Source organism: Odocoileus virginianus, chromosome 7, assembly GCF_023699985.2.
Source record: "Odocoileus virginianus isolate 20LAN1187 ecotype Illinois chromosome 7, Ovbor_1.2, whole genome shotgun sequence".
Taxonomy (NCBI): Eukaryota; Metazoa; Chordata; class Mammalia; order Artiodactyla; family Cervidae; genus Odocoileus; species Odocoileus virginianus.
In genome coordinates this window covers 76,330,683-76,345,132 of record NC_069680.1, presented here as the reverse complement: position 1 = coordinate 76,345,132, position 14,450 = coordinate 76,330,683, and the positions used below count along the sequence as shown (strand labels likewise).

The 14,450-nt window shown below is 42.3% G+C and overlaps 1 protein-coding gene across 2 annotated transcripts in view; it reads left to right on the top strand.

Annotated features, from left to right (window-relative positions):
* VSTM4 (V-set and transmembrane domain containing 4) overlaps window positions 1-14,450 on the top strand; it is an 81,221-nt gene that overhangs the window by 39,375 nt on the left and 27,396 nt on the right. For both annotated transcript variants that reach the window (XM_070471010.1, XM_070471009.1), the window contains one exon: window positions 842-875. In XM_070471010.1, coding sequence (XP_070327111.1) covers window positions 842-875 — 34 coding nt within the window. The remainder of the gene's footprint in view (window positions 1-841; window positions 876-14,450) is intronic.

Genomic DNA, 14,450 nt, shown 5'->3' with positions numbered 1-14,450 from the left:
GCCTTTTATGCTTCCGCTTGTGATTCTTTGGCTAATGTTTCATTGGCCAAAGCTCATCACATGGCCAAGCTTGGTGTCAGTGTAGGAGGGAGTCACGTAAGGATGTGGAGAGATAGAATATATTAATGTGTGATTTGTTGGGGCCATTGATGTAACACTCTTCTACACAACTCCAGGGCCCTGTGGTTGTTTCAGCTTTACTTCTATTTGAGGTAAGTTCAACAGTGAGCTTAGATTGAACACTTATTAGGATAACTGCCTAGGCATTCTTATTTTCCCTCTGCAGCTAGATTTTTTTTTTTCTTTTTCTGAAGGCTACCTACTATGAAGAATGTCATTGCAAAAAAAAAAAAGACTGTCTTTCCCACTTTCCCAGGGCCTCCTTTCAGTCCTGGAAGAGCTTTGATCATAGAATGAAAACACACTTTATAGAGAGGAACATCTAAGTGGAAACAAGTTGCCCTGAGAACGCTTTCTCCCAACTAAGGCAGAGCTCTGAGATTGGGTGACTCTGTCATTCCAGGACTCTTCAGGTTAGAATCCAACTCAACCTGGCTTGCCAAAAAAAGCAAAAGAATATTGGGGGCTATGTAACCAGGAAGTCTGAGGTTTACGGCTTCATGCCTGGCTTGATCCAGGTGTTGAACGATATCAAGTCACTGTGGGGTCCTTGCTATGAGTCTACTCATCCAAAGTAGTCCTCATCCAAAGATAACCTGGAGAGGTGGTTAGTGCAAACACTGGACAACACCTGGCCACCTACATTTCCTAGTAATTCCTAGGGCATGTATATCTAAGGTAGTATTTATTTACCGTCTTCTATTTCTTTTTCCTTTCACAGTGAGACACTATTTGGTGAAATGCCCTCAGAACAGGTAGGAATATTTTCTTCCTTTTTCCATGTGAAATCTTTGCTATTTTACACTCTTTTGATATTACCAAGAAATTGGTTAAACTCATATCTTTATCTTAAGGTCTGCTTATTAGTTTACAGATTGACCTAAAAACATGTATTCTGCATGCACTTGCATGTTCCCAGATTTCATATTCTGCTTCTCACTCCCAGAGGGGCCAGTGAACATGTGACTCATGCTGGCCCAATGTGCATGCTGGAGGAGGCTTGGCACCTGCTCCTGGCTGACTGTTCCCCTGTGTAGGAAGGGACTGGCAGATGGACTGAACCACCTTGATGCCTTCTGACTACAAACACTCCTGATCCACTTCCACCAATGCCTACTTGTTCTGTGCCCTACTCTACAGAATGTGTCCATTAGTGACAGGCATGCTAAGAGGCTAGCCTTTTAGCTGATGGGACACACCTTGCAGGTAACAATAGTTATAGTAGATATTGCAAACCCAAGAGTATTTAGAAATTTGAGACTTTTTTTCCAGACAGGATGGGTAAGATCAATTTCTCCCTGCTCTTCTTCCCTGCCAATAAGCATAACTATCAGTTCTGGAAATAATATAAGAGACCAACAAAGGAGGACTCTGAAAGGTAGTAAGAAGAAAATTATGAAAGACAAAGGCAAAGAAAAAAAATCTTAAAAACAACCAAAGAGAAACAATTTATTACCTATGGGGAAACACATATTTGAATGACAGTGCATTTTTTTATCTAAATCCATGGAGGGCCGAAAGAAGCAGCACATTTTTCTATACAAACAGTAACAAGAGAGGTGGTAGTTAATATCAAACAAGATATTATGTAAGACAAGAAATATTGCTAAAGATGAAGAAGGAAGTTTTTTTAATTATAAAAGATCAACTCATCAGGATGATATGACACATTACATGGGCTTAACTACAGAGCCTCAACATACATGAAGCAAAAAACAGAAAATTGAAAGATTTTCAATTATTCTAGAACAAAAGCTGAAAGTTTCAATGCTCCACTCTCAGAAATTGATGAGTACCTAGACAGAAAATCAACCAGGACACACAAGATGAAACAATTTTACCTGACAAGTAAGAATAATTTGCTCAGTGACTGCACAATATATTCTTCTCAAGTGTATTAGGAACATTCTCCAGGATAGACCATATACTAGGTCATAAAACATATCTTTATAAAATTAGGTATTTTATTTATGTAAGAAATCATACCAAGTCTGTCTTCTGACCACAACAGAATTAAATAGAAATCAGTGACAGAAAGAAATCTGGGGAATTCCTCAATGTTTTGAAAGTTTAAACAACATACTTTTAAACACTGTATGGGTCAAAGAATTCAAAAGAGAAATTAGAAAATATTTTGAATTAAATAAAAATGAAAACAGCATATCGAAATTTATAGGATGCAGCTAAAATAATGCTTACATAAAAATTTATGGCCTTTAAATGCCTAGATCAGAAAAGAAGAAAGGTCTAAAATCAATACGTTAAGCTTTCACCATAAGAAACTAGAAAAAGAAGTGTGAGTGAAATCAGAAGTAGAAGAAAGACCATAGTAGAGATTAGTACAGAAATCAATAGCGTGGAAAACACATGTGCGCGTGCGCGCGCGCGCACACACACACACACACACACAAAGAGAAATATCAGTGAAATCAAAAGTTGGTTCTTTGTAAAGACCAGTTGACCTGACAAACCTTAAGTTAGATTGTCCATGAAAATAAAAAAGAGAGAAAGAAAAAAACCAATTACCAAAATTAGGAAGGAAAAAAGGAATTCCCACAAACCCTATAAAAATTAAAAGGTTATAATCCTCGTAATCCCAATGTATTCTAACAAATTAGACAACATAGATGAAATGGAAAAATTCCTAGGAAAACAAAAATTTTCCAAAACTGATTTAAAAATAAAGCTATAATCTGAATAAGCTGTAGTAAGTCAAGAAATTAAATTGTTAGCAAAACACTAAGAAACTAGTAAATATAATATTAATAAAAAGGAGTAGATTCACAGATATAGAGAACAAACTGGTGGTAATCAGTGTGGAGAGGGAAAGGAGGAGGATAGGGGTAAAGGATTAAAAGGTACAAACTGTTATGTATAAAATAACTATACTACAAGGATATATGGTACAACACAGGGGTATAACCAATATTTTTTTCCAATATTTTATAATAAGTATAAATGGAATATAACCTTAAAAAATGTGTATCACTATGTCATATGCCTGAAAGTTGGTATTGTACAGCAACTGTACCTCAATTTTAAAAATAAGCAAAAAGATTTGAATAGATAGATATATATCTTCCCTAAAGAAGATATATAAATGACTAACAAGTTCATGAAAATGTGTTCCATATCATTAGTATTAAAGAAGTGTCATTAAAACCATAATGTCCTGCCACTAAACACCCACTACAATGGCTGTGATAAAAATGACAATGTCAAGTGTTGGCTGGGATGTGGTGAAACTGTATCTTGCTGGTGAGCATGTAAAATGGTGTAGCCACTTTGGAAAGACAATTTGGTGATTTCTTAAAACAGTAGACATAGGCTCAACCATATTCACTATTATTTATTTGGCAAGAGGAAACTTTCGTAGGGTGACAGAGATGTTCTAAACCTGTATTGTGGCAATACAGGTTGCCACAACTGGTTGTACAACTTTATACATCTACTAAAGCTATTAAATTGTATGCTTATGATCAGTGAATTTTATGGGGAGTAAATTATGCCTCAGGAAAAAAATGTTTTGTTTTTTTTTAAAGCACATGGCCTGAAAAGGCTCCAAGTATTGGCATTTCAGACACTGAAAGAGGTTATGGCTCAGGGGACATCATAGGCTGTGGAGAGGTCAGCTTTCCAGTGTTTCTCAGAATTTGCATCTAGCATCTAGCCTTAAATCCTTAGCAAGAGGATCCTGCTGTGATTTATGTCGGAGAGTGTTTTGCCTATGTTCTCCTCTAGGAATTTTATAGTTTCTGGTCTTACATTTAGATCTTTAATCCATTTTGAGTTTATTTTTGTGTATGGTGTTAGAAAGTGTTCTAGTTTCATTCTTTTACAGGTGATTGACCAGTTTTCCCAGCACCACTTGTTAAAGAGATTGTCTTTTTTCCATTGTATATCCTTGCCTCCTTTGTCGAAGATAAGGTGACCATAGGTTCGCGGATTTATCTCTGGGCTTTCTATTCTGTTCCATTGATCTATATTTCTGTCTTTGTGCCAGTACCATACTGTCTTGATGACTGTGGCTTTGTAGTATAGTCTGAAGTCAGGCAGGTTGATTCCTCCAGTTCCATTCTTCTTTCTGAAGGTTACTTTGGCTATTCGAGGTTTTTTGTATTTCCATACAAATTGTGAAATTATTTGTTCTAGTTCTGTGAAAAATACCGTTGGTAGTTTGATAGGGATTGCGTTGAATCTATAGATTGCTTAAAAGCAAAAATAAACAAATGGGACCTAATGAAACTTAAAAGCTTTTGCACAACAAAGGAAACTATAAGCAAGGTGAAAAGACAGCCCTCAGATTGGGAGAAAATAATAGCAAATGAAGCAACAGATAAAGGATTAATCTCAAAAATATACAAGCAACTCCTGCAGCTCAATTCCAGAAAAATAAATGACCCAATCAAAAAATGGGCCAAAGAACTAAACAGACATTTCTCCAAGGAAGACATACGGATGGCAAAAAAACACATGAAAAGATGCTCAACATCACTCATTATCAGAGAAATGCAAATCAAAACCACAATGAGGTACCATTACACGCCAGTCAGGATGGCTGCTATCCAAAAGTATACAAACAATAAATGCTGGAGAGGGTGTGGAGAAAAGGGAACCCTCTTACACTGTTGGTGGGAATGCAAATTAGTACAGCCACTATGGAAAACAGTGTGGAGATTTCTTAAAAAGCTGGAAATAGATCTGCCATATGACCCAGCAATACCACTTCTAGGCATACACACTGAGGAAACCAGATCCGAAAGAGACACGTGCACCCCAATGTTCATTGCAGCACTGTTTATAATAGCCAGGACATGGAAGCAACCTAGATGCCCATCAGCAGACGAATGGAGAAGGAAGCTGTGGTACATATACACCATGGAATATTACTCAGCCATTAAAAAGAATTCATTTGAATCAGTTCTAATGAGATGGGTGAAACTAGAGCCCATTATACAGAGCGAAGTAAGCCAGAAAGATAAAGACCATTACAGTATACTAACACATATATATGGAATTTATAAAGATGGTAATGATAGCCCTATATGCAAAAAAAGAAAAAGAGACTCAGATGTATAGAACAGACTTTTGGACTCTGTGGGAGAAGGCGAGGGCGGGATGTTTCAAGAGAACAGCATCGAAACATGTATATCTAGGGTGAGACAGATCACCAGCCCAGGTTGGATGCATGAGACAAGTGCTCAGGCCTGGTGCACTGGGAAGACCCAGAGGGATGGGGTGGAGAGGGAGGTGGGAGGGGGGACCGGGATGGGGAATACATGTAAATCCATGGCTAATTCATTTCAATGTATGACAAAAACCACTGCAATGTTGTAAAGTAATTAGCCTCCAACTAATAAAAATAAATGGAAAAAAAAAAAATCCTTAGCAAGCAGTGCGGGAGCCTGGGCCCTGCTTCCTTCCCTTCCCTCGTTTTCCCCCTCAGTTGCATCTATTCCGAGCTGGTGCTGATGCTGTAAATATAGTGAGGATGTCACCCCAGCCCGGTGGGCATTAGAGTTTGGTCTCCCCTCAGTCCTGCAAGCCTGCCAGAGGTCAGAGATGAGCACACAGTCCTGGTTAAGTGCTGCCGCCTTGACCCGCTGGTTGTCAGTGAGACTGGTTGGGTGCCTGAGCTAAGCTCGTCCCACGACCTGTCTCCTGTTGGGCCAGCCCACAGATCTGCCTCAGGAGAACCTGCCTCTACTCACTGTGCCCCAGGACCCTGCCCACTGAAACCTGGGTGCCCTCCTGACCTGCACTCATCTTTCTGTTAAGAGCCTCATGCTGATTTGACTTAGTGCAGGCTGATCTCTGCCACGGGGCCTCTCTTGTGAACTGGTCAGTCCTTGCCATTTTAACTGGCCTTGACCTGAATTGTGCTCTGCCTCTGTAGCCCAGGCCTTTCTTTTTCCTGTCCCTGTTGTGCCAGGGAGCTCCCACCTCTGGGCTGCATCGTCAGTGCTATGGCAGTGGGCAGCTGGGCCCCTCAAGCCATGATTGGGATGAAGGTCTGTCTGTGTCCTCTGACCACTTCCTCCTAAGGGAGAATGGGCAGAGAGCACAGGACCAGGGCAAGTTGCCAGGAATGAAAACCCTCGGGCAGGGGAGGGCCCCTCAGGAAGACGCCACATTCTGGCCCCGAGGCTGTGGTCACTGAGAGAGGGGCCTTGCCAAGCGACTGGGGCAGAACTTGGGGACTCTAGGGAATTCTTTGACTTTTTGAGAGAAGTTCAAACAGGAGGAAAACAAATCTTATCTTCATGTGTGCCGGCCCTGAAGTCGGAAACTGCCGTCTCCTGGGAGGGTGGCCTTGACCTGCGGAGCCGGAGGACCGCTCCTTTCCCATGGCGGATCGCCCTCTCCCGGAGCAGACACTTGGACCTTAGCGAGCATCTCAGGGCTCTGAAAGACTTTAACTATCCGGAGAAGCTCAATTGACCACTGTGAAACTGTACCCCGAAGTTCCAGAAAATCAGATTGTAAATGAAAGGCCGCCGGTTTCATAGATTCGTAATGTGTTCCCACACCAAGCCTCCTCCTCAGCGCACTCAGGTGCCTTTCTTCAAGTTCAGTAAAGTTGTCAAGAGGGTGGACGGGGGCACAAAAAGCAGTTCCCGGCCAGTGCATTTCCTGACGTTTTGCTTGAACTCGTCTTATGCCCTTGAGATAATAAAGTATCTCCAAGTGGGAGAAATTAAGATGGGCATTATGTTATCTGTGCCGATAGCAGTTACAGCTGAAGTCTTCCAAGCTTTCTTCATGTTTTCGGTGCATACACTTTCTCAAGGATAGATAGTCAGGTCAACAGACTCTTTACATATTAGATAAATTACGGGCACAGCTTTACTGTGTTTTGTGAGCTTAGTTTAAAGCATTTTGCAGTCTCTTCTGAAACATCAGAGATTTATAAACATTTTAAAACATACCTCACAATCGAAGTATGGGATTTAGTAAGTGATTTGTTTAGGGTCTTAGAGAAAAGGCAGAGATGTGATTTCAAAGAGAATATAAAGATATGTGCTCCAAACTGAGGTACGTGACTACTTGCTTCGTGTGTATTGAAGCAAGTTGAAGCATAGTGAATAGGAGCAGTGTTACAAAACATTTATTCCTTCTGTGAAGGGCAGTCTGCTGTGATGGTTAAAGATTCTGTGGCCAGGCTGCCTCAGTTCACATGCCAGCTCTGCCATAGATTGCTGTGTGCCTTTAGCTAATTTTTCAACCTCTCTGATAAAATGAGAGCAATCATAGCTCTAGCATGTAAGGAGTTGGGAGGATTTCATGAGTTAGTCTGTATAAAGTGCTTCCAACAGGTAAATGGTGAGCCCTATGCAAATAGTTCTGTTATTATTCAGTTAATACTTGTGAGTGTTTCTTCTGTAGGCTTGTAAGACCCACTGAGTGAGGATGAAATAACACCAGCCCACACCTTGAGGTCTGGGAGACCTAGAGAAATAAGACGGTGGCAGAAGCCGTGGCCCACAGAACTGTCACGGATACCCAGAGGAGGCACTCCTAACCCTGTCTTGGGGTCTCCTGGGGCTGAAATCTTGAGTTAGAGCATTCCAGGAGAAGAGAGAGGGGACAGCAGCACATAGAAGTGGGGCGAGAAGAGCACAGCTGGGGAAGGGATTTCGTCCGTGGGGTGAGGAATCTTGGAGATTCAGGGCAGAACAGCAGGGAGGTGAGGCTGAAGATGGTGGCAGGGCAGATTCCGGAGGATGGCAGTCATCATATTAAAAGTAATAACAAAGCCTCATTTATTAAATGCCAGGCACAGTGCTAAGCACGGGACACTCACCGTCTTATTCTGGCCTCATAACAACCCTATGAGTGACTGCTGTGATTATCCCCATCCTACAGATGAGAAACCAGTACAAAAAGTGTGTGGATGTTGGGGAGGTCTCCTGAACAGTGAAAGCAGGAACAGTAGGGCTACCAGCCCAGGCCACCTGGCTCTGGGACTCACACGCTAGCCCAGGCGTGCTGGGGAGCTTGGGTCTGAACGTGAGAGCTTGAATATTGGCAGTCACACAAATGGACAAGAAGTAGATAGTGCAAAAAGTCAGGGCAATGGAAGGAGAAGCGGAAAGGACTTGGCTGGAGATGACTGCAACTGCTCTGCCTCTTCCTGACTTTGAAAAGTCCAGTGAGCTCTGGTCATAGGCATTGATTTGTAGGTGTCTTCCCCTGTGACCACATTCAGCTGAGCAAGCCAGTGGGTGAGGGCTGGGACGACAGGCTCCCGTGTTTGTCTCCTGGTCTCGCTCCTGCATCTCTGAGGACATCACTGTGCTGTCTTATCCGCGCCCACCCTGGGGCTCAGGCAGAGGCATGCAAGGGGAAGACGACCACGGTGATGGGATCTGGTTATTCCTAGAATAACATGAATAACCTCCACCTAGTTTTGGCATCAGTTGGAACCATGCCACCAGCCACTTGGTGATGTGGGACCAGTCTCTGTGGGACTGTCCAGCTTCTGTGGGACTAGTTCACTCTCCACCAAATGGGCACCAACTTGGCTTTGTCCCTGCAGCTCAGGGTTGTCATGAGGATTCAGTGAGATAATACCGGCTGTGGACTAATTCCTCATAATTACTCACCAAGTGCCCATGTACCTCTGTGGCGGAACACTTGATGGGGTTTATTTCTAATCCTCATAAAAAGCCTGCTAGGTACAAATTAATCTCCCCAGACTAAGAGCATGAATAAAACTGCCAACTGTTAAATGAATAGCTAGCCCTGTATACTATTTACGGACCTTTTGATTCCAAGCGACAGAAAAGACAGCTCAGATGGTCTTACCCAGGAGAAGACTCGGCTGGCTCCTGACTGGGGATGCTAGAGGGTGTGGGCCTCCATCCAGGGGACACTGGGTCCTTGGGGCAGTGACTTCTGTTCCCAGCCTTTCTCTGGGCAGTGCTGCCTCAAGGTTTTCATGTGTCCTCCAGTCAGTTCTACTCCCCTTAGGAAAGGAAAGGTGGCAGCAGCAGCCTTCACCCCTGGTCTCATGAAGGACTCATCTTGCTTCCACAGGAAGCAAGCACAATTACACTCACTGTTATGGGACCAACCTGAACCATGCTCTATGGCCAGAGGGTAAGATTGTGCTGAACAGAGGTTGGGGGTCAGTGCCACCCAAATGTGTCCCTTCAGCCCCAGAAGGCAGGGAGTGGATGCTGGGCAGATAACCCCAGGGATCTCTTTTTGCCGTTATTCTTATGACCCAAGGCCAACACTGCATGGAACCGCTGAATATTAAGGAAGCACCTCCCCGTCTTACCAGTTGGCATTCAGAGATTTTAAACTTAAAAACTAAACCTAAGCCTGTGTGCAGACTTGGTGAGAACTGGCAGGGACTGCAAAGGACGAGCTCTCATGACAAGACCCAGCAGAACCTCTGAGGTGATGTAAACCATTTACGATGAAAGGCCATGGGAGGCTGTGGACAGGAAGGTGCCTTGGCAATTACCTCACAAAGGAGCAGCTCTTATCCTGATGCTCTTTGCAAAATGCATGCAAGAAGGTCGTATGCAGAAAGTAATGCATCAGGATCCCCAGGGGTCTGCAGGTCCTTTGTAGCTGCTCCCACCCTGGTGCAGATTTCTGAGAACTCTGCCCTGTCCAGCCAGCTCCCTATTCAAGCAGAGCAGATTCCATAATAATGATGATACCAATGCTGGTAAGATAGTCATAGGTGACACCCATTTAGTGTTTCTACTTAACAGATGTAGTTCTGTGTGCTTGACATAATATGATGTATTTATGAGAAAAAGTCTTTTCAAGGGAAGCACCATTCTTCCACCTTGAAAGCGAAGTTCTACAGGCTGTACACAGCTCCTGGCATGGACTATGGATGACCTTGTGTGGTAGTGGAAGCCTATGGAGCGCTTTCAGAAGCCTCAAGCCAGGTGTCAGGAAATTCACCCTATTTACACTAGTCCTTGGCCTTTATCAATGGCAGTTGACCTTGGTGAGAGGTGACCTGTAATTGCAAATGACAGTAAGTTGCTAACATAGTTGTTATGACCTATAGCACCCTATAGACCCTAGCACTCATTCCGACCTCTCTTCTTACCAGGACAGAGCTCTGAGCAGCTATAATAGTCCTGCATTTAGTTTAGACTGAAAATGCAGTGAAATGCTGATAACGTCTTCTGCTACCTTCTCTTTAGGAAGCTGGTTTAAGCCCAGAGCAGCCATTGTGGATCTGGCTCTGTTGACCTTCTTCCTACCCTAGTTTTCTTGTTCTCTGTTGTCTGGGCTGGGCCCAGAGTCCTTGCTTCAGGGCCTGGCAGCGGATGGAACTGATTCAGATCCCAAAGCGCCTGCCTTGACCCCTCTGAGGCTTCATTTTCCCATCTGGGAGGGTCAGAGATTATGGCTATCAGGTACTTTTCACAGTGCCTTGCGTAGGGTAGACTGATAGAGCTCTTATTAACTTGAGCTTCTGCAAAACATGATTGGTCACAATTGGTTCAATGCCTGGTAGAACCCAGTTTGCCTGCTTTACCTGGTGTCCTAGGGCGGCCGCCCACCACTCGGGTGCAGCCTCTCCCCACGCCCTGCTCGCCTGCTCTGTCCTGCCTGGTACTTGTATATCTGTGGGTACATCAGTGGCTCTGGAAGGGCACTCTGTGCTCTCTCAGGAAGAAAGATTTTCTGATCAAGATTTAAGCTGAAGTTTGTGCTTCCCCCTCAGGGCTAAGACGTGGCACCATAAGATAACCAAGTGGTAAAATTGTTCTCCCTAGGTGGCACCATGAAATGTCCCCATTCCTCACCTGCATCCACACACTGGAGGGTAGGATCCATGCTGCTTAGCTCATGTCCCATCTCATTTAGGCTGAGCTGTCTCATCTGACCCTAATGATAACTCTGTGAGATAGATGGCAGGGGTTGTTGTTGCTATTTAATTGCTGAGTCTTGTCTGACTCTTTGCTATCCTGTAGCCCGCCAGGCTTCTCTGTCCATGGAATTTCCCAGGAAGGAAGACTGAAATGGATTGCCATTTCTTTCTCCAGGGGATCTTCCCAACCCAGGGATCGAACCTGTGTGTCCTGCATCTCCTGCATTGGCAGGCGGGTTCTTACTACTGAGCAGCCTAGGAGGCTGAATAGCAAGGGTACATCTCCCCACTTTGCAGGTTGGGAGATGTGGCCCAGGGAAGTGAGGGACTTGCCCTGTATCACCTCCCTGCTCAGAGTGGAATCAGATTCAGTGCACTTCTGCCTGCACCAGAGCCTGTTCGCGGGATCCAGCCTCCGTGGAGCAGAGGTGCCCAGCCTTCGTGGGATGGGGACTCCCATGAGAGGCAGTTGGGCTGGAACCTTGTGCATGTCACAACAAGGGGCCCACACGTGCGCCTCCTTCCCCACCCTGGTTGGAGCCAGAAGAACTGCCCTGTTTCCCACAAATAGCACTTCTGTTCAATCTGGTCTATTTTCTATCTTCCTCGGTTTGACTGGCTCCAGCAATGCTTGCTTCCTTGTGTCAGACACAAAATGTAGCCCTGTTGCAACCCAAGATGTAGAATAACTTTTCTTGTAAGTGAATCATAAAATGCACTTTCTTTGTCAAAATTTCCTACTAGGCCTGCTGGCTTAACAGGAGATGTAAGATGCTGCGAGAACAGTTGTCTGTCATATGCCATTGTGGTGACTCATTGTATCTGAGGGCTCATGACTGAGGTATGAAGCAGAACTAAGTTTAGTGCAGTTTTACTGTTTTCAGGGGGAATGGTGATGACAAAGCAGAGATCTTTTTCAGCTTACAGAAAGCCCTGGACTTAATGGCTTAGACTTACATATCTGAAAATTTTCATTTTATTTTAAGGAGCAAGAGGATTAAAACCAAGAAAATAGCAGAGCAAGTTGTTGTTAGGCAGTGATCAAAAAGAAAATATCAAATGATTTTAACAAAAATAAATGACCATGCATTTAACAAAAAGTGAAAATTCAAAACAGGAGGAATGTTTGTGATAAGCATGTCAGATTGATGTAAAAAGTGTAAGCAGATCTATAAGAAAGATTCATGATCCCAATAAGTAATAGTAGAAGGTGTCCATACATCATTCATAAATGAGAAAACACAATTAGACAAACACAGGAAAGGTTCCTCCTAGCCAGCAGAGAAGTGCAAATAAAAGGAGATAGCACATTTTTCTTTATTAAATGAGAGAAATTTTTTTAACTGATAAATCTGGCGTTAAAAAGGATGAAAACATAAATATGCTTATCCATTGACCAAGTGGCTATAAAATAGTACTAACTTGTCAGAAATCATTTTGACAGTGGGTATTGAATAGCTTTTAAAATGATCCTTTTTTCCTGAACTAGTATTTCTAGGTCTAAGAATTCAAAAACGAAAGTCTAAGAATGGAAAACCATTATGCACAAATACACTTATAGCAATGTTATTTATATATCAAATTGGGAAACAGATGTTTAGATGCTGGGGAAAGGCTAAGTAAACTGCAGCATGTCTTGTCATTAGAACAGTAGGAGGATATAACAATTTGGAAAATGTAGATTAAGTAAAAAGTAGGATGCAAAATTGTAATCCAATTTTATTTTTTAAAAAACAATGTATAAGAGCCAGGGAAGAGTTGAAATTTAAGTCCACGCAAAAGCCTGCCCATGGATGTGGCTAGCAGCTGTTTATTCATAATCTCCAAAACTTGGGAGCAACAAAGATGTCTTTCAGTAGATAAATGAATAAATAAACTCTGGTACATTCAAACAATGGAATATTATTTGACATTAAAGAGAAATGAGCTATCAAGCTATGAAAAGACATGGAGGAAACTTAAATGCATATTTCTAAGTGAGTGAAGCGAATCTGAAAAGGTTCAGATGTTGCATGGTGTTCTGGAAAAGGCAAAGCTATGGAGATAGATAGTAAAGAGTGGTTGCCAGAGATGGGGGAGAGGGATGACTAGGTGGGGCACAGAGGAATTTGGGGGCATGGAAACTATTCTGTACCTTATTCTAGTAATGGATACATTATAAATTTGTCCAAACCCATAGAATGTACACCACCAGGAGTGAACCCTAATTGAACAGTGACCTTTGGGTGATAATGATGTGTCAAAGTAGTTTTATTAATTATCACAAATATACCATTCTGGTGGAAGAAGTTCATAATGTGGCTGGGCAGTGGTCTGTCTGAAATCTCTGTACCTTCTGCTTGGTTTTGTTGTGAACATAGAACTGCTCAAAAAAATAAGGTCAAAAAAAGAAATAAAACACAGAAGAGGAAAAAGACTGGAAATATTTACAAAGGTTACGATAGACTTATTATTTTTGTTTTCATGTCTGTAATTACCATTTTAAAACATGAACATGCCTTAATTTATAATGGAAAGAAAAAAAAAAACATTTCAAGAGTTTAAGATGCTAGGAAATGAAGTTGTACATGTGGTTGTGTATTTAAACAATCCTGAGGGTTTCTCATCCCTTTTTCCCTCTTAGTGGCCAGAGTTTTGTAAACGCACATTCCTTTTGGCTATTTGTGAGTTTACACAGTTGACCTTATACTTAAAGGCATGGTCAGCTAGAGTTTCTGTTCCCAATAAAAATAAGCTATCTTTGGGGACTCTTGGTGTGAACTATATTCTTAGAAATTTCCCCACTAGTCACTGTATGACTCAGACTTTGTTATTTTAAAACTCAAGGACTGTATTAGAATAGTCTGTTTTCTTTTATTAAATGTATATATATTTAGATAGATAGATATTTGTGTTTAATTTACTGTTTTTCAAAGATTATACAATCACATGTGTGCGTGCTAAGTCGCTTCAGTTGTGTCTGACTCTTTGCAACCCTATGAACTGTAGCTCACCTGGCTCCTCTGTCCATGGGATTCTCCAGGCAAGAATACTGGAGTAGATTGCCATGCCTTTCTCCAGGGGCTTTTCCCAACCCAGGGATCAAACCCGCATCACTTATGTCTCCTGCATTGTCAAGGGGGTTCTTTACCACTAGTGCCACCTGGGAAGCCCCTAGACAATCACATGGTTTAGTAATTTAAATTTAAAAGTGAAATAATTAATTGAAAAAATATGTGTGCAGTGATAATTCTCTCTGTCCAGTCTTCTATCTCGTTAGTTCCTCAGCACCCACATTCTAAGGAATACTTTTTAAATTCTTTAATGGATATTTCCAAAGTGAATATTTCCGAAGTTTCTCTATGCTTGTGCACATAAATACTAAGATATATCATTTTCTCCTTTTTTTTATACAAAAAATGACACATTTTACACATTGTCCAACACCTAGGCTTTTCACTTAATAATGGTTCTTTCCTTATCCTGGTATAAATAGTTC